Here is a 21,737-nt window from a genome sequence, read left to right on the forward strand (position 1 = left end):
TACCTTCTTGCCTGGATGGATCTTGCCTTTGAAAAATAAATATTTAACTAGCTAACTCATATGTAATATAAACTTTAGCATGTTTACAATGAGCATGACTTGAATTTAGTGCACTATTTTGCAAATTCAAAGCTGGTTTGAACCTGATATCTTAAGGGGAAAACCACCAGAAAATAATTTCAGCAAAGCTAACAGGAATAACTTTAACTATAAGCTTTAGAAAGGTAAAAATCAAAGAAAAATTGACAGGAAAACTAAACTACTAACCGAGCATGCCAGTAGAAAATGATATGGTAAGAATTCCATATTCAAGACTCGAAACAGTTTCTTCACACAATGAAGCTCAATTCCTTCAGTGTCATAAACATAAACCCAGTCTTTCTGAGCAACTGCATACATGGTTGGCACATGAAGCCAACACACATCATGAACAGATTCCATCACATTTGTCTCGCATAAGAGTTTTTTCGTCACCCAATCCATGGCAGCAATATGGCCACGGCGACCTCCTAGAAGCAAATGCCTGCCATCTCTTGAGTAATTCATCCTGTATGGTCCAAAGTCTTTCAGTGACAAGGAGAAACACTGAAAAGAAGAAAAAGTTAAATATAACTATAGACACAATGTAAAATTTTGCTCCATTTTTATGATGAACCAGTTTCTTTAGAATGTTGAAATTTCTTCACTTTTCTTAAAAACATTGATACATTGTTCTGTCCAACTATACAATTAGTTGTTTTATTAATATTTTATGCTCACCAAATAAGGGCCATGACCAGAAATGTTGACCAAGGTACTAAAACCCATGACCCTCCGAGCTTTTTTGCCATTCCTGCCGACCATTTTGGGAAAATAGCTATTTATAGATACAGGGTAGGCAAAAAGTCTGTAGAAACTTTAAGAACTCATAAAAACTGGAAAAATAACCAAAATAAAAAACGGTCTGCAGGGTTAGCATTGCTAGGTCACGGGAATTTTTTTAAGACATGGGAAAAACAAAAACAGCCGATAGGTGGCACTGATATGAGCAACTTCTGTGGAAATATGCAAATAAGACAGTTATAAGAACTTGTGCTCCTAATCCACAATCTGTTCACCATTGAAAATCGTGTATGTGAACAAGGATGCTGAGTGCGAAGGATAAAGCTTTGTTGGATTTGTAACTTGCCTGCAATGTGTTATTCCCTGTGGTGGTGGTTATGTGGAACACATACTACTGTAATAAATGATTTGGAGGCATTCTCAGGGGGGGGGGGGAAGTGACGAAGTCCATTTCGGAGCAGCAAAATTCAGGATTCTGAGCAGTTTTGGAGCAGCAAATTCAGGATTTGGAGCAGTTTTGGAGCAGCAAATTTGGGATTTGGAGCAATTTTGGAGCAGCAAAATATGGGATTTGGAGCAGATATTTATAAATTGGAGCAGTGAAATTAACAAGAATATTTTCATTAACCCTCAACCCTTTTCAAAATAAAACTGCACTGTCTTTTGTTATCAAATATCTTTTCGTCAGCTTGATTTTTGTTTTTGGTGTTTTAGGCTTTTGACACCTTGTTTGAAAGAGCGGCTATCATAAAATTTTTTGCACCCGTCTATTTAAGATGATTTTTGCTCACTGAGGGCACTATTTGCTGTCTGGAACAGCAGCACTTCAAATGAGCTAAAAAAATTTTATAAGCTTTTAATTTTTTTATACTTGGAAAGAAATTGTTGCAAAGTGGGAGAGAATTTCGGAAGAATCAACTCGATGTTTGGCAATTCAGCACTCATTATCTGGCGAGATTGGCAATCTGACACTCGTTATTTGGCAATATTGATGATTTAACGCTCGTTATTCTGCAACATTGGCGATTTAACGCTCGTTATTCGGCAACATTGGCGATATTCTGCAAAGTTTATAAACTAACATTCGTAATTCGGCGGACATGCACTTTTTACTCCAGGAATGAAAATTTTTTTCACGAAACATCGGGATTTAGCACAATGACAATCGACTACAGTAATTTCTGCTGCTTCCAGTGACGACTTTTTTTTTAAACGGAAACACTCGAATTTGCACTTTAAAGCTGAAAGGCATTGCAAACCATATTCAGTTCCACGATCACAGACAATATCGGGGTTTCGCGATGGAAAGCCCGATCAGGGGCCGATAGTTTAAGTATAGTGAAATAAAACATGCTCTTCTCGTAAAGAAACGTTTCGTGGCTAGCAGGAACAAAAAATTTTTGGGGTCCTTTCCGAAATTCCGGGCATACTGAAGCAAAATTCGCTATTTGGCGCAGAAAAATGCAAAAATACGCTATTGGAGCAGGATGGCACAAGATATTTGTTTTGGCGCAGAGTTCCCACCCCTGCATTCTGTTCGTTATTTGTGTATCTTTTCTTTGACTTGTGTACGTCAGCACCACCACCTATTGGCTGTTTTTTGAAAAGAAAAAATTTTCCTTTCGTAAAAAAATTCCAGTGACCCAGCGATGATAACCCTGCAAACCATTTTATTTTGGTTATTTTTGGTTTTTATGAATTTTTAAGTTTCTGCGGACTTTTTGCTCACCCTGTAGAAAAACAATTAAATTACAAAAAAAAAAAATCATTACAGAGCGCTGGCCACTGAAATCTAGACTGCTGTACTTAAAACAATGGAACACTTTTCAAATTCAATTACAGTCGAATCCAGTTATAACGAACACCAAGAGACCGGAGGAATCACTTCGTTAAAACGAAATTTTGTTATAAAGGAATTCTAGGTTATCTAGGATTGTTCCTATGTAAACTTATTTGGGGGATTAAAAAGTGTTCGTTAAAACAAGATTTTCGCCATAACAGTATTTGTTAAAACAGGATTCGACTGTATAATGCTGTGCATTTGGTACATTGAAAGGGAAGTCGTAACAAATTTGGGGGACCCAGAACTAGAATACTTTTTGGGACCTATGATTTCATCAAGAGGAAAAATTTGACATCCAAAAGGTTAGGTATACATAATTACAGAAATGCTGAAAAGCACCTCAATGAAAAAAATATTTTTAGAATTATTGAAAAAAAAATTTATAATTGATGAAAATTTATGAGGAAAATAATTGATTGCAGAGCTACCAAAAGTAATAATTGCAGAACTACTGATAGAAATAATAACAGAACTATTGAGATTAATCTCAGAATTGTTAAAAGTAATACTACTTCCTTCAAAAAATTAAGAATTAATGAAAGATATAATTGTATAACAATAAAAATTGAAAATAGTAAAAAAAATTCAGAATTGTTAGCACAAATTTTGGAATTAGTGAAAATTTAATTACAAAATTATGTGGAAAAAATCCAGAATAAATAAAATAAATTCTAAAACAAAATCGGAATTGGTGAAAGAAATTATTTCAAAATAAATAAGAATTCAAATCTAATGAAAGAAATAATTTCAGAGTAAATAGAAATGTTCAATAATTTGAAAAGCACTGTCTAATAAGGGGAATAACACACGGTAGGAATTAATGGTCTGTGAGCTACATGGAAAATTTTTATTTGGCCCGCCATGTCTGAAAGGTTGAAAACCCCTGTTGGAGACATTTCCACTGCAGGAAAAGTGACTATTTTGTTAAATCCTACCATGAAATTTTCTCCACTTTTGTACACTAATACAGATGCATTCATTCACTATGGTGAATTGAAAGCATCCTCCCTAACAAACTAAATATTCAAACTTGGCCAAAAATGTGATAATTCAACTTACTGAACCTTATCTGAAAAAAGCCTGTAGAAATGTGATCCCTTGATGATTATTTTACTTCACTAATACTTGCAGAGAAACTAAAGCAAAAAATAAACTATAATGGTTTGGTGGGGGGGGGGGGGGAAGAGAATTTTGAAAAGAAATTTCAAGTGAAATTCCACGATCAAGAGCCTTTTTTATATAAAATACTAAAACATGAAGATGTTATTGCATTGCACGTTTACCATTGGAAAAAAAAAATGTTTTTCTGCAATGTTCAAAGCATTTGAATTTTGAAATATATTATTAAGGTGAGGAAAAAAAAACCTCTGTGAAAATTGTGAATTTTACAATGGAAAAAGTATGGTGTTGATATCGTTGATCAGATGGTTCAAAAGTACTGTGTGAGAGCTTTACTATTAACTCCAGAGCATGTTTTCTCTAAAATCCAACTCAGCCTCAATAAATTTTTGGCTGATTTGTAAAAAACAGAACCTGAATGATATTTTCAGGTGTAGTGTTAATGAAATAACCTAATAACTCAGAGGACATTATTTATCTATTTGTCAGATATAAAATTTGGCTGTGTTGATATCACAACAACAACAACATCAAGTGAAACTGTTTCAAGAAAATGGCAGCAATGACAGATTTCTGTACACAATATCAAAGCAGGCGAAACATTTCTAATGCATAAGACATGTGTGCAAAAAACAATCTCTAATGTAAGAAAGATATTGAAAAAGTAAAAAGTATGACATGTGAATGCAACTGCAGTGAATGTCAAGTATTATTATAAAACATTTATCACTACATTATTTACATGTAATAAAACTAACACCTAGTGTAAAACTATTGTCTTGTCACTTAAGTGATCAGTAAAGTGCAGCAAAAGTTTAGGCACAATATATGCTTCGATAAAATTAAAAAATGGCGGATTGATTATTGTTAATAATTTTACGGAAGATGCAGAGAAATCATATATACTAGAACATATATAGTAAAGGTTTTATAAAACCTAAAACTTGAAGGGAAAAAGTCAAATTGTCTGTGCCTCGAAAATATAAGCACAGAATCAGATTTATGCAAATTTCAATATGCCACATAGATTTATGTCACAATGGAGCATTTCTCATTATTGCTATATGAACCTTGATTATTTTCGTGAGTCAAGCACTATGCCAAAATCCTCTCAGTTCTCACATAAGTAAATATTTGGGATGCAGGTACTGAAGCCACAAGGTAAATCTGTTTTTCAAATTTCTATTGAATTACATCCATTTAAATGAGGCATCTATAGAGTACCAGCATGTGGTGAGCATTATAGACCAAAATGTATACCTGGGATACCAGAGTGAACAGTTTACGTGACGACAAAAAAACATTGACTTGTTTTGCAATAAAATCACTATTCTAATGAAATAAAACATAGAATTGAATATATTAAAAGAAATTGTTCTAAGACAATCTAACAAAGTCTGCTACTTTCAAAAAAACAAAATGATTCATGCACCCTGATTGAAACATCACCACACGCAAGTACAATCAAACTGAACTCGAAACTGTGTGTTGTATTGAGATGAATGGCTGTGCATACTCTTCTGTGATGAAAAGTAAAATTAAGATGGCCCAGATGGTTATTCTTATTATAGGCATGATCTAAGAAAGAGTCCAAGAATTTCATTCAGTACACAGCAAGGTGGAAGTTTGGTATTGGTATGGGGAGCATTATTTGGTTATATTGGACAAACCTTATTGGTATTCTTAAATGGTAGTCAAAATTCAAAAATGTACCAAGAAACATTTGCAATCCATTTATCACCATTCAAAGAAATATTAGGTGGTTCAAGCTGGATTTCTCAGTACGATTATGCTTCCATACATACCTTATGTCACCAAAAAAGTGGTTCAGAACCAAAAATGCTGGAGTTCTAGAAAAGCCAACCCTCTGTCAAGACTTCAACCCCCATAGAAAACCTATGGTGTATCCTTACATGTGTCACTTATGGCAACAAAAACAATACTACTTGGTTTCAGAACTGAGAAATGTGATTGGGAAAACATGGCTTTTTTGATAATCGTCTAGAATTGCTACAAAACCTGGAACTCCCGATTGAAAATTGTATGTTCGATGTTATAAAAAGTAATGTCAATCGCATAAGTTACTAAAATGATAATCATGATTTCTAAAAAGAGTATTTAAGATTTGTACATAAACTTTCGTGGCATGCATTTTCATTGTTTTTACTATAATGTAGCAAGTATTAAAGATTCATGTTTTGCTTTTGTTATGTGTTATTCGTTTGTCGCAGGAATCCTCCACAAAATGTGTAAAGCCTCACAATTAGCATTAAATAACTAAAAACTCAAAATTAGTGTTATGCCTCAACGTTTTTGGCACACTGCATCTGTCCTTTTATGTAGAGCAAAAAGACAGTCCTTAGAATGTTAAAACATTAAATCAACAATTATGAAACATTCTTTAAGAGACAGATTGCAATAGTCTACCTTGGTAGCACTTGTTATGTCCACCGCAGCAACTATATCTTTCTGTGATATATTGTAAGTGTCTTCATATTCATCTGCTTCCAAGAAGCTAAGGCAAAACAAAAATATAAATAAATTAATTAAATAAACAGAATTTTATGATGAAAAAGCATAGGAAAAACACATAGGAACCCAAGGTGATACAATTCGTTATTTCAAAATCCTCCATCACAATAGAACATAATAGTATATCTTGAATAAACCACATCGTCGCTACTTGATTATTTGCCTCCCACATTATTTCAGGCAATTGAACAAAATACACTTGTATGTAGCACCCTGCTATATTACAGGAGTAAATCATGTTCATAGAGACCTGCAATACATTTTGGTCCTACAGTACTTCATTTCCGTCTGAAGATGAAACAATTTTTTCTCAAAGACGCAGGAATTACACGCTAAACCAGAGGTTCTCAAACCGTATGTCACAGTGCCCTAGGGTATGGCAAACCTTTGTTGAAGGTTTTTTGAAGAGATTCTTTGTTAAACTACTCTGGGGAAGTGAGGATAAGCATTGATTAAGGGCGTCCGAAGTGAAAAATGTTTGAGAACCCCTGCTACTTTAAACAAAGGATTAAGTTATAAAAATGCATTACCCGCTTTCCTCAGGAAGTATGAGCTCAGTCCTAGCTGCCTGTTCGACGGATTGCTTATATTTCTTATCCACTTTAGCAATTTCTTTTCTACGATCTTTGGTTTTGATGTCCTCCTGAAAAGAATAATTGATTAATCAAATATTTGTAACTGTGTTTTATAAAATTCATTTCATGTTTATGGAAGAATATTGATGATCATCAGAGCAATAGAGCGTAATGCTTACCCCCAAGATTTTGTCAGGACACACACAAAGCTAGCGAAATGATCAAAGTTAGTGCTACTGACTGAGCATATTGGGAAGGGAAAGTGCAGGTTCCAACTGAATTCCTTAAGTCAAATGAATACTGTGCATACTCTGGTTCCTTGGGAAATAATGAACAAACATGCCTGGCTTTTGCTGCTCCTTTTTTTTGTAATCATGCACAAATGTATAGAAATTACATTCAGAGGCGTCAACATGAAGAAAACATTGAAGGGGGCTGAAAGTTTCCCGTCATACCATATGTAGGAGGGGGAAGGATGCGTCACATTATAGCCCCATTCACATGAGAAATAGATAAAGGGGGTTTAAAACCTACTTCAAGAATTTTCACCAATGACTGTTCCCCATTTCTTTCCTTACGAAGGAAAAAGTCGCCAAGCAGGTGCAAGAACTCACAATGCTACCACAATATTTGCACATGTGAACAGGACTTGTATATGCAGTAATTATTGGGTGAGCTCAGCCACCGCCCCCCCCCCCCCACAAAACTTATTGGCAGGTGAAATTGCCTCAGCCTCCCAGATTCTGGCACCTATGATTAGAGCAGCAATCGCTGATAAATGAATATTTTTGTTTCTGATGCAGAAACTATGTTACAATTTGTTGTTTAGCATAATCACCCGTATAATAAAATACGGGTGGTATGTAGTTTAGATACGCTTTAGAAAATCGCCAAATGTGGAACCTTGGAAACATTTGTTTATTTTCTCTGTGCTTGCCTGCTCCAACTGGATTATACTGCTTCCTTTGTCAGCTAGGGCTTCAAACCTGCCTAGTGAAATAATATCAATACCAGAAGGGGGCTATAAAAAAAGTATTTTCTTTCTGATTTAATAAAATGTGGTTCAGGTGCATCAAGTTGACAATAATAATGGCTCGTAAAGCCAGCGCCCAGCGAGGGTGGGCCCTGCTATCACTTAATGTCACTTATTGACATTAGGGGGGCAGGGGGGTCGTTGCCCCTCCCCGGCTTTTGAAAATACGCTAAAAATGGTATATATATACACATACATTGAGTACATGTGCTTTGCCCCCCCCCCCCCCCAGAAAAAGTTGAAATGACTGCCCTGCTTATTGATTCACAAATATTGCAATATATTTGCATTGCGGTAAGCAGCAGCATTTCTTATTTTATTATTATTTATATTTGGGGATAAAGGGTCATGACAAATTAGAAGGAAAATCGCATCTATGGTTATAGCTGCAGCAATTCTACTACGTTCCCCTCGCATATTTCACGCACATTTTTCTGCACTATTGCATTGCTGAACATTGATCATTTCGCTTTGATCGTGCGGTGGTGTTACATAATCTGCTCACAGTCGTGTTTCAGCACCAATTTTTTTTTTTCATTATTGACAGTGTTAAATTGCTTCTGTTGGGCTGAGGTTTAGCAGCTTCAAATGCTGCTGAATTTATTTTTATGGTGAATTTTAATTTTGCATTTTCATGATTTTTTTTTTATTTGGTAGCACCCGTGTACCATTCGCAGAATTTTGTGTGGATTATTCCAATTTATAACATGAATCATCACACGTGTGTGCCAATGGGATTTTTTCTGATTTCTTGGATTATTGATGTGCCGTGGAGGGAAGAGGAAAAAATAACAGGCGAGCGGCAAGAAAAATACCTTTTTTATTTTCCTACGTTATGCCTCTGGTTTTGGTCTTCGCGTCAAGTTGGCACCAGTTAAGGGTAGTTAAACTTCATTTTCACCCAAAGTACTCATTCCAAAAAGTAATAACTCGACAACCACTCATAAAAACAAAAACAAAAATTATTAAAAAACCAGTAAAACGATTGATTCACATAAATATATATTACCTCGCACAATTCATCTCCTCTTTCATATTTTTTCACTCTCTTATGGGGCACTGGTGCAGGACCAGGGAAGAGTTCGTCTTCAACGGCACCGTCGTTATTGTTGTTGACACCCGGAGACTTTGCAACTTCTTTGGGTTTCTTGCCATGTTTGAATTTAGACCTCTTGTTATAACGATGCTCTGATTCTTCTTCCCTTTCCTTTGGGGCATTGAAATATCGTACCTATGATAGTAATGAAATATAAAACTGTATCATTAATAAGAACAAGAAATATAGACTTACCATATATACTCGTGTATAAGCTGATCCCCCATTTCAGGACCACCAAAATCTCAATAAATTGAAAACCCGTGTATAAGCCAACCCCAAAAAATCTGTGGATTTCAGATGAAAAAAAATCTTATATTTTCATGCAAAATGAATAGCTTACGGAAATTTACAATGGAAAACTATTCAAACTTTTTAATCCGTTTCTTCTGAGTCTCCAAGCTCATCGTAATCCATCAGATCATCATAGGGGGTGCGGTATTTTTGTTTTTATCTTCATCTGGGCTGTCTCATCGTCATTGTCACTTTCTAAGAGGATATCATCTTCAGTTCCGTCCATCGCATTGCTGATGCAACACTTTTTAAAGGATCGGATGATAATTTCAGTGGAAACAGAATTCCACTCCTCCTGTACCCATTGGCACACTAGGCCAATGTCAGGTTTCTTCAAGGCACCACTTTTTGTAGTTTCTTTATCATCGGAACTCATCCATTCGATCTACAAATTCCTCAAATAGTCTTTGAAAGACTTGTTGATGCTCGCATAAGGCTTTACAATCGACATTAGCCCACCTGGTATTTGAGTTGATTTATGATCAGAAGGAAGAAATGCAAATTATTATATAAATGTCGCTCAAAATCGCCTTGATTGTATTTTTAACTAATTACTAAAAATTGTTCTTCTGAGGGAATGTAGTCCGGGCTTAAGAAATTAGGCACCAGCCAGATTCATTAAGAGCCAAGCGTGAAAAATTCAAGGATAAACTGTCCAAGATAATGTTTAGGGTACTAAACTTTTTTGAATTTATCTGAAAAGCATGACTCTGTTACACTCTTGAGCGGCTGGAGCGGGCTGGGCAGCGGATGGCCAGGTGTCAGGCAGTTGAATGCATTCTGTGTGTTGTACACTTAGTATACAGTCGTTTTTGTTGCCCGGGGTATTTGGGGGGGACACACACTCATACTTCTGGCGCAACTCATTTGGTAGTAAATTTCCTATGGCAATAGACCGGAGTTGTGCTCGATTTGAATGAATGTTACACTCTTGGCAACTTCTTGTCATGCACTCTGATGTTTTTCCTTTCAAAGAGAAAAATCTTCAACACATCCCCGAAAAAATGGTTCCAACTTTTTTTTTGGTGATTTTGGCTACTATTGCTTAAGCGGGAGTTGCACCAAATTGTGATTTCTAATTTTGTGAAGGTTTTTGCCCCTTAGCAAAATAGAATTATTTATGTTCGCCAAACATCTTCAATATCTTGAAAATCAAGATGCCCAACGAAAAAAGAAATTCTGCTCTTTTTTCTCGGCGAGATAGAACATCATGAGGAGGAATTCACTAACCCATAACATTTGGGCTTTGAATTCTTATTCGGGCAAACATAACGGCAACCAAATTTCTTGGTCAACTGGTGTCAATAACTGAAGTGTTTTTTCTTAATGAATAGGAATGCTCTCATCCGTAAAAAAATTCAAGAATTCCCAAGCAAAGGATGTCTGATGGCGAACAGGGTTTCGGCCTAAATAAATTTCAATGATGACGAACACGATAAAAAAGACTTAAGACACTGGTGATAACAAAAAATTAAAAGATAGATAAATATAGTATGTTAGCGCTAGAAAAACATTATTTGTGGGGAGGGGGGGGGGGCACCAATGAAAACTTTTGAAAGAGCTAACGCGCCAAAGTAATCAATATATTGACAAAATGTAATCGCTAAATTTGGCACAACCACCGGAACAGCTTTGGTATAAGTGACACCCCAAATTGGCAACTTTTTTCCGGCGATAAGTTGCCATCGTTGGCACACTCTGGTTCGGTGTTGCTCTGCTGGGTTGTCGCTTTTCTGAAAAATTCTGCCAGGCGACATTAGTTGTTGTAGCGCGTCTTTTCAAATAGTCGTACAGCCATTTTGTCGTTTGTGCTTGTTCCGAGTGTTTGGATTACATTTTCGTGGCTGGTCAGGTTGTATTGTTCCCTTTTTTTCCCCTTTATTTAAACAGTGCCCGTATTTAATTCATACCCTGATCGCTTTATTATTTAAACAATGCCCGGTTTTATTTAAACCCTGATTGATTTATTTTTATCCACAGTTTTATTTTTTAAACAATCCAGAGCTTATTTTTGTTTATACCATTTGTTTTCATTGTTTTTTACTGTTTTCTATGCTGGCGATTTTTTTTTTCTGGCGCACGTAGTGTCTGGCGGCTTTTTCTCGGACCGTCGGTCATATTTAGCGTAGGAAAAAAAGTCGCCAAAAATCGCCAACATGTCCCTTATACCAAAGCTGTTCCCAACCACGTTTATGGAATCGTAGCAGCGATTTTTTTTTTCTTTGGCAAGAAAAATGTTCAAAAAGCATGCCTTCGTTTCACTCTTAGCGACTTCTCGCCATCATTTCGGGCGTTTTACTAGCCAAAGGAAAAGCCGCTAACACAATCGCTAAAAAGACATTATACTACAACTGTTCCTCGCCAAGTTGCCGTACGAAATTCAACTCTATGATCAAATGTGATCAGTTGAAATTTCAATGCAATTGATGTCCTCCTCATACACAAAGCCGTTAGCTCATTTTTACTGTGCAATACAGTCATCCAAGGATACGGTACATTCTATATAATATTATAAAATTTGATGCATTGTTTATAATATAAAAAGTAAGTATTATGTTATCTCTATTAAAGTAGAATATAAAGGAATTAAAACATTTTCTTACACTCATGATGCAGTGAAAAACATGAACGAAAACCACGTTGTTTATATTTACCTAGGATGGTGTTGCCACTGTTGATATGAGCAACTCAACTCGCAAATGCAGTCCTACTGCATTCGAGCGAGATGATCCAGTTGGTCTTTCTCTCACACTGACCATGCGTCCCGTATTGTCTGCGGCGGGTTTTTTTTCGGTTTTTCTGGTCGTCCCAACTTTTCTTGCAAACGTGTCCCGGTGTTTCTCGTTTTCCAGTCGGAGTTTTCTTGAATTTACTTTCATCAAAACATCGATTCAGTAATTTTCATAACTCAATAACTTTGAGTTGACGCGATATGATATTTCTAGGGGAAAAATTTGCATTTATTTCTGAATAGTACACTTATTAGCAGCACTTCGTGTGACTTACAGTACCACACCAGACAGATTTTATATTAATTTAAACAGACACTACGTGAGTTTAGTTTTTAGTTTAGTTTGCAACCGAGCACGCCTAGGCTCTGTCGCTTTTGCGATAAAAGCTCATTGATCGTGAGATCGTGGGCTTGCAGGAGAAAACTCAAACCGGCCGGGAAAGCACACCCGGCCAACCTCCCAGGCAGCACAACCATACCCCCACACCCAAACCTCCAATCCCCGGGCACATCACCGCTCGACAAAGTCAGGTCAGCACCGCGAGTGCGACTCCACCTCCTTCCCGACACCCGCGACAATTCTCCGCCGGCGCTGTCCACAGCGCCCCAACACCCCTACCACGCCCCGTGAAGGGAGACCCCCGTTCACCACTACCATCCCCCACCCTCAAGTACCTCTATTGTGGATATGAGAGAACAATATGTTACAATGCACCACATGAGTCTGAGCAGTGTCAGTATTTACTTGGGCCTAGTATGTAACGCATTCATCCGGACATAGGTTGAGACTCAGAAATTTGAATACCGGTTGAGACTCAGAAATTTGAATACCGGTTGAGACTCAGAAATTTGAATACCGGTTGAGACTCAGAAATTTGAATACCGGTTGAGACTGAAAAATTTGCGTAGTTTTTGGGAAACGGTCGAATCTATTCTCACATAAATAGCAACTTTTTATGTTGCCACATTATATTTGGATAAAAGTGAGTTGAAGCGTTTTGAAATACTGGGTGAGGCACACAGTACTAAGCAATGTACATAAACCAGACAGAGTATTATTTATGCACATCGGCCTTTTTTTTGTCAGAATCCTGATGTTTTTCTCATTTGACAGGCAGCTGTGAACGAGTTAATTCATTCAACAGATTCGCATGCTGCCTTATATTACATTAACATTCTCTCAATGCATAAACCGTTTAATTAATTCATTCAACATATTCAATTCAACATCTTATTCGTTGAGAGTAACATTTATTTTCTTAAATAAAATGTGGACATGTCCTGTGAATTTCACCAAAAAAATCATTCTTTTTTTATCATTATATTTGCAGAGAGAGAGAGAGAGAGCCCTTTCAGTGAAATGTAAATTAAGTAAACACAAAGTAAAATGCAAGCAAATGTGAGAATGTTCTGGTAGCAGTCCTTTTCTTTCACTCAATTTTTTTTTACATGCTAAGGGGTGGGGATTTCGCCCCACTAGCCTTTTTGTTCAGATACAGAAAAAAGGTAGTGGCTCACCGGTGGCCCACTGCTTTTTCTCTGTAGCTTTCTTGAATGCGCTTCAATTTTGAACCCTAATAATGCTACGAAGAGTTGAAGATAAAGCTCAAAGCAAAAAAAAGCAAAAAATGTTGTACCACTTTTACTGCAGATTTTTCATGATTTGTTCGTCACCAAAGGGCCCGGGGTGTAAAGCATCCTATTTTATGACAAAACCATTTAAAGTCAGTCATTGGGTGATACAGGGTCCTCAGATGAATGAACAAAGAAATACTGCGATTGCACTAGTGGCGGAACATAGTTTTACAATGATGTGCACCCTCTGTCTTTGATATAACTTTTAGTGGCAGCCAACGATCATTTAAGTATGGCAATAATTACAAAAAATTACACTGCTATAAAAATTATCAATCAAGACCTGAGATATAGCGCTTGATGAGGTGTGCTGAAGCCTTCTGGAAGGGGGTATACTTTACGATGAAATGAGTTGAGATAATGAAAATCATAGGCAGGAACGGGCTTAAGTATTTTGGGGCCCATTGCGGAAACAGCTCTGAGACCTTCTAAAATGTTTAGATATTTGGGAATAAATAACCTAAATTCTTTGGACTTCTTCTTGAGGACTTGTACCCCTCTTTTCCCCCTACGTACGCTTCTGTCTTTGAGTGCCGTTTTTATCCGAGCAGCCCAACAATTCAAATTTCTTATAAAATGGCCTGCCTTCACTCGGGAAAAGATTGGGTGGGGAATGAAAAAAAGTAAATCTGAATCAATTCATGCGAAGCAAAATATTAGGAATTCTTCAATCACCACAAACGAAGTTATACTGAAAATCTTTTCAAACTTGGGGACTAGAAATAGCTAAGCATTTTTGTTATTTCATACAGTGCCTAAAGATGATAATGCTGACGTCACAGTGCTCGGTAATGGTGTATATGGCTACACATTGTTATACTGTTGTTATACATAGGCCATTATATCTTAAAATTTCTTATATAAAAGATTTCGATTTAATATTTTCTGTTTTTAATTTATATTGCTACTGGGACGACTACTAGATATTCTCGTCTTTGTGAAGTAAGTGATAAAAAAAGTTAACGATTTTCGTGACATCGTCGGCTATTACCTGGCTCATAAGGGTTGCCACTCTTAGTGATGAGCCCGCTAGTATTTCTAGGCTTTCAGAAAGTTTAGGCTGTTTTGTGCCATAATTGGCAATTTCGTCTTAATTTGGTGACGCCCCGTATATTCCCATCATTTGCGAACTATTTTTTATCGAGAAAATATGGTCAGCCTATCCTTCTCGAAACTTTCTATGTTATTCATGCATTTTGCTACTGTCTTTTTTCTTTTAAACGGAGCATAATTCAGGTCTATCGCCATCTATGTGAGATTTGCTATCTAGTGGGTTGTGCCGGAACTGTAACTGCGTGTGTACCTAACAGTGTGAGTGCGGATGTAGTGTTGTTTGATTTTTCAGTGCTGCCATCTATATTTCAGAAGTGAAGTGAGCGATGCGTTATGATTGAATTACATTTGCACTGTTTTTAGGTCTGTTGCTCTCTGTGGCGAGACTTTCTACAGGGAGAGGGGTAGGAGATCGGCTCGCATTTACACCTTGAAGTTGGGAACCACAGAAAACCAACTTCAGTCGACCAAGATGCTTTTGTGATAATTGGAGACTTTTCCGTCCATACAAAATATGGTCAGAGGACTGACACATACCCATAGGTGCTGTAGTATTTATGCTCTCATAATAGCAATGTTATCTATTGGTTTTCGGAAACATTTTCTATGGCTTTCACAGATTTCAGCCTACTCTACATACTTAGCTCCAGTGCATAGTTTCGTAAACTTTTTTGCTCCATTGTTCCCGTCATAAAATTTTTTTCGCCTTATCGCTCTCCCTAACTCACGGTAACCCATGGATTCTATAAGGAATTTAAAGCTTCTGCGCACATACCCTCCTACCCAGATCATAACCCGCCGCTCTGTCTCAATTGAGAAATACAAGCAGGTGATCGCGATGTGAATCCATCAATATATGGCCACTCGGCCACCACCACAGTGACACGCCCCCTACCCTGATCCTTTCCAAAAAGGGAACTATATGTTACCCACTTTGGGAAATACTGCTCTCAAAGCCGGATGAAGGTTGCTTCTTGATGTAGCTGTAGTGTATGTAAGGTTACCAGACGTCCTCCTTTAGAAGAAAATTTCTTTCTTTTTGATGCCATTTCAAGCGTCTTCCTACATTTCTATTAGCCCTTTTGTCCTAGTTTTCAGGTTTCCGGAATTATTTTTCTTTTGTTACTGGAGGAATTTTCTTTCCACCTTGAAACAAAAATCTTTTCACCGATAGTAGTGTTTTGTGTGTGTGTGTGTGTTTTCCCACACGCATCGACCAATAGCCGTCGAAATTCCCCCATTTTTTTTAGCGTTTGTTTCAGTCGGAAAAGTTATTGTTGTGGTGCGCCGGTTTTAAATAAAGTTGCATCCATCCTCCTTTATGAGGACACGTCCTCTTTTTTGGTCGTCTATTTCGAGCGTCCTCCTACGTTTTTGAAAATTCGTACTTTTGTCCTCCTTTTCAGGTTTTCGGAATCATTCTCTTTTTTTTTTCAGGGTATTTTTTTCACTCTTAAACATGCCTCTTTATTGGCATGAGTGTATGCGTGTGTTTTTCCTCCCACACATTTTTACACGCTTTGTCCAACGCCCTCGAAATTCCCAGACGAATCCATGTTGCTTCCAAGCAGGCAGATGCTATTCTAACAATAGCCCAGCTTATTCCAGAATGACATGGAAAAAGACCGTCGGGGAAACAACTCTGAAAGAAGGAACCACACTATCCATATCGAGAATGTCATTGTAGATTCCATGTACTGAAGTGGGGGAGGGGATTACCTATTCCATTCAGAAATGAAGGAAATATGATGCAAACAACACTAAATGCTTATTCCACTGGCAAAACAAAAATCTGAGGGTATAGAAACAAAACCTCCTTCTTGCTCCAGGCGAAGTAATAAAACTGACCGTGTGTGGCCACAATTCATTAGAAGCGAGTGAAAAAAGATGGATAATTTTTTTTAAAATCTTTTTTGCTCCAACTCATAATGTCTGCGCTGGACATATCAAGTCCAAGACCATTGTATAGCATTTTGGACGTCATCATCCTACTTCCCTTTCCACCAATACAAGACAACATTAAATAAGCTTGACAACTATAGGAGCGATGTATTAACTTTTTGCAGATTATGACAGTTCTATTTCACAAACATATACTATATCATTAATATTTGCTCCTCTTTGTGTTAACAACTTATCGCGTGAGTTCGAATAACCTTTTCATGACTAGATTATATGCAAATGCATAAGCATTTGCAAATGTTGACCTTTTTCAGTATTACAATGCCCATAAATGCATAAAATTTAAGAATGTATAAAATTGTATATTTCCTCACATTTATCAACATATTTTAATATAAGCTACAACACTGATCGAATCCATCATCCTAGACTGAAATTTGAGCAAAATTTCTAGTAAATGTAAATAATTAATTCACGATTTATCATATTTACCAATACGAGCTGGGTATTAAGAACACTTGAACACTGATAAATGTGAAAGCAAAATTTATTAAACTTATAAAAATGGTTGGTAACTATGCGTAATAGTCAGTGATTATGCATATTAACCGGTTTTATCAAATTTCTGGAACATTATAGCGGTTCTATTTAGTTGAGAAAAATTATTTGTAGAGCGGTGCGGGGGGGGGGGGGTGTTTTTTTTGTGCAGAAAAGTGGCGCCATCTGTTGTGCAAATCTGTTATGGAAATGACGTCATTGAGGATGCGCACACAGTCGTCCTCCTTTCTCAGTTTATGAATATGGTAATCTAACACTAGTGTGATATTGCTTTGGTTTTCAATTCTTGACCAAACTTATGCTGCTATCTGTCGACAAGTTTGAAAACTCGAGCTTTTCCTGGATGGCAACGTAGGTAAAATATCTTAATCTTATTATCTAGTCATGAAGTTTTATTTTTTAACAGCAGATGGCTGCACAAGTTTGTTGAATGGATGAAATAATGAAACCACAGATGATTCTGATATGATTTACGGCGGTAAGGCACCTTGAGAGGCGGGCGGACTTGTCATACTCCATATCGGAAGGGGCAAAACCAGTTGTATGTTCTAAGTGACGTCTGATCATTAAAAAAACGGCAGGATAGAGAACAGCAATTTGCTTGGGCGATAATGTTGCCATCAATTGCCATAAACAGAGTGACGGGGGGGGGGGGGGCGGGGGGAATCGCCGACCTCGTTCTGAGAAAAATTGTATCATTGGCATATCCGCTCATATCTGCTTTTATGGTGACATAAAATTTCACTCAATGATGACGGATTTATTATTTATCACATTATTTTCACCATTTATAAACTACCCGTATTCACATGATAATTATGTCTGTATGTGCTTATCTGGCACATTTATCATGTTGATAAGATAAACGAATATATACAGGTTCTTCGAACGAGGTAGGGGCTCTGGCAGGCTTGTCATTTAGGGGGGCAGGGGGGGTCTGTTGCCCCCCTGGCTTTCGAAAATACACTAAAAATGGTATATATATACATATATATACATACATTGAGTACATGTGTTTTGCCCCCCCCCCCCTGGAAAAAGTTGAAATGACGGCCCTGGGCTCTGGTTATATAGTGAACGGGAAGGGGACGGATTTTCAACATCCACTCTTCTATGCTAGTAATACAATTTTTTTGAGAACGTGGGGAGGTGGTACTCCCTCTATCCTCCCCTATATTCGCCCATTAGTGTTAGGTGTTATATGAAAGGCACTACCAATATGGAGATATTGGGGGGGGGGCGGGGGGGGCTCAATAATCTTATAGGCATTCTACGTATTCTATGGAGAGGGTGGCTAATATTGGGCCTCATGGGCGGGATACGGGTTCACGCCTATATGGTCATGTTCAGGGGCGGTTTGGGAAAAAATTTCTACCCATGCGGGATCTATTTCCTGGCACCCCCAAACATGTTTGTTTTCGTCGAGAGAGAGAGCTTTTTTTGCTCTTTTAAATTATATTTCTTCCCCCCCCCCACATGTGGCCACACTGGTCGCACATCCCATGATCTGTCCCTGGTCCCTGGTATGTTCAATGTTTTTCCTTGAAATATATTTCAATTCAATGTGATTTGCAAAAGAGTTTTATTTCCCGTCCACAATAAGTTTTTATTCATAACCGTCATAATTGGTGGAAACACTTGACGACGATCCACAAATTTTTTCTTGACAGTTTTTTATTTGGGTTCTTCAGAAACAACTCCCCGTGTTCCACAGAGTATGCCACGAGTCATGACAGTTTGTGACAAGGGCGTAGCCAGGGGGGGGGGGGACTTGGGGTTCTGGTCCCCCCCCCCCGAAATGTGATAAAATGACCGAAAAAAGGGAAAAAGATGGCCAAATCCATTGTTCTGTCACTTTGGTCCCCCCCCGAAATGAAAGTGGTCCCCCCCCGAACGAAATTTCTGGCTACGCCCCTGGTTTGTGATGTTAATTATGCCCACTCATATAGGACATTAAAATTCCCCGTACTTTTGTCGGTCAAATATGGTCCCCAGTAGCAGTACCGTATTTGATTGCATGGGTTCTCAAGGGTACGGAGCTCACGGCACGGGGAGCCTCATGATAGCGTGAGATCCAGTTACAAATTTGGTAATAAGTATACAAATTCGGAGGGAGACACCCATAGCCAGGTAGAGGTACCCCAGAAAAATCATTGCCGTTGCGAGAGGGGTTGTCTAAGATGTTAAGAAAGTTCAACTGACATAATGTGTAACATTAGGTTTTTCGCAACATCTGTATAAAACCCCATTACTGTTCTTCTGAACTAACATAACACTTCTGTTCTTTCAAACTTTCTCTCAAATTTTCAATGAAGTTGTCAGTATCTGTCCTGTCAGATTGTTTGTATGTACATTGTCGTCTATGTTTATGTAATCCATATACCAGGGTCGTAACTAGGAATTTTTGTAGGGGTAAACACGATTTTGCTGTAAAATTCGATGATTTCATAACGGTGTTACTGTTTCCACCTAAAATTTTCAGCCCCACTAAATTTTGCCACCCGGGCACTTGCCCCCTTTGCCTCCCTCTAATTCCGGCCCTACCCAGCACCACGATCACGGAAAGTAGCATGCATGTTTAGTAGTGGTAGCATGCATTCACTCATAGTTAGGAAAACTGGTGGCAGATGGCAGCACTGCACATAACAAGCATTACACACAAACAAACTTCACACACGTCAGGTTTCACTACACGTACACGCACATTCCAACATGTACCATTCGTTAGAGCAGCGGTTCTCAACCTTTTTTGATCCACGGAGCCTTTTCCGGTATGTAATTTCTATGGCGGAGCCCCGGACGAATATTTTTTATTTATTCATCAAAGTTTCAGACTTATTATTAAAAAATATTAATAATTATTTTTTAATTTAATTAATTAATTAATTTTTTTAAAAATATCAATAATTATTTTTTTCAAATTTACTGGGTTTTTTATTTTTCCCGAGGGGCCGCGGAGCACCGGTTGAGAACCACTGCGTTAGAGGTTCCGTAGAGGAATATGGACGAGTTGCATGTGGGTTTAGTAGTAGTAGTAGCATGCATACAATTTACAAATCTGTACAAGGATTGGATTTGCTAATACAATTTTTGCACAGATTTCTCCCTTAGAAAAGCCTGTTTTTCCGAAAAAAAATTTTACAATTTCGAAAAGCAACTGCTTCACTACCTGTGGCTTATTAAAACCATAGCATCAAGTACGGAAACTGCTTTTGCTAATCTTAGGGTGGATGGTGTAGAACTCACATTAGAAAGCAGAGATTGCATAAAAAAATTTCGGTAGAGCACTTCAACATTTTGTACGATCCCTTAGTCTATATTGTTTGGGAAACACTCGAAGTATGAAATTTTCCCTTAACAGGGCACAATTTCCCTTTCCGTTTTCGCGTTACACAGGTTCCGTTTAATCCAGGTTTTAAATGTGCATTTGGGCATTGAAAACACGAGACCAAGACTTTTTTCCGTTGAAGACAAGTTTCCGCTTGATACAGATTCCGTTAAATACAGGTTTTACTGTATTTCCTCTAGAATTGAACAGTTATATGCTAATGTTCAAAAGTTTAAAAAAAAAAAAAAAAAAAAAAAAAAAAATGCATATGAAAGCAAATGCTTTAATTATTTTTTGTTGTTGGAGTTTACGCAGACCATAGGGTGCTGCAACGGATACTGGTGAAATTGCAAAGAAAATATAAAACCAAAATTGCATAGAAGAACAATCATATATTGAGTCTCAAAAAGTATATGGGATGTTCCCATCTATTCTGGATGCACAAGCTTGACAACGTCGATCCATACCAGTAATAAGATGGCGTTTGCGGTGTCTTGGTCTATTTAAGCGAAAGGTTTGATCACAGCTCACCGATGCTTTGGGGCCGTTCAAGTATTACGTCAGCAAATTTTTAGTATTTTTTGACCCCCCCACCCCTTTGTCAGCAATAGTCAGCAAAACTCTGACCCTCCCTTGTCAGCAAAATTTCGTCATCAGCTCTACCCCTCTGAATCTCCTAACGCATATTGGTGGGATCACAGACGTACGCGGGAGGGGGGGGGGGGGCTCTCAAAAATAAAATATTTTTTTTATTAACAAAAAATACTTTTTTAACTTTAAATTTCAGAAGAAAATACCTTTTACATGTTATTATAATCAATTTCTGTTCATTTCAATGTTATCTGAAGGCTATGAAAGCAAAATTTACCTTTAATATATTCATTGCGATCTACCCTCTAAGCCATACAATGATAAATCGCATAAAGGCCCTTGGCACGCAGACCAAATATGGCCCTGGGGCCATAATCTGATGCCGCCCATGTAATCTAATGCGGCCTGCCCTCCTCAAACCTAATTTTTTTTAAAAATGAACTAAGCGGCATATCTACAGATCGCTTAAGTGTCCCGTGGTACAATTCCGGAACATTTAAGCTGCCCGTGGCACATTTTCAGATCACTTAAATGACTCGGGGCACAGTTCCAGAACACTTAAGTGATCCGTGACATATTTAGAGATCCCTTGAGTGGCATGTGACGTAGTTTTAGAGCACTTAGT

At 37.6% G+C, this 21,737-nt stretch overlaps 1 protein-coding gene across 1 annotated transcript in view; it reads right to left on the bottom strand.

Moving 5' to 3' along the window:
- LOC149078494 (WD repeat-containing protein 46) overlaps positions 1–11,987 on the bottom strand; it is a 34,925-nt gene extending 22,938 nt beyond the window's left edge. Inside the window, exons 1-5 of the mRNA XM_089240606.1 lie at positions 11,918–11,987; positions 8,934–9,155; positions 6,847–6,959; positions 6,212–6,299; positions 268–585 (exon numbers count right to left, since the gene is read on the bottom strand). Coding sequence (XP_089096732.1) covers positions 268–585; positions 6,212–6,299; positions 6,847–6,959; positions 8,934–9,155; positions 11,918–11,923 — 747 coding nt within the window. The 5' untranslated portion in view covers positions 11,924–11,987. The remainder of the gene's footprint in view (positions 1–267; positions 586–6,211; positions 6,300–6,846; positions 6,960–8,933; positions 9,156–11,917) is intronic.
- Positions 11,988–21,737: the final 9,750 nt, after the last annotated feature.

Source organism: Pholcus phalangioides, unplaced genomic scaffold (genome assembly GCF_987345545.1).
Source record: "Pholcus phalangioides strain wild (caught in Gottingen) unplaced genomic scaffold, Ppha-v1.0 ptg000013l_1, whole genome shotgun sequence".
In the NCBI taxonomy this organism is placed as follows: domain Eukaryota; kingdom Metazoa; phylum Arthropoda; class Arachnida; order Araneae; family Pholcidae; genus Pholcus; species Pholcus phalangioides.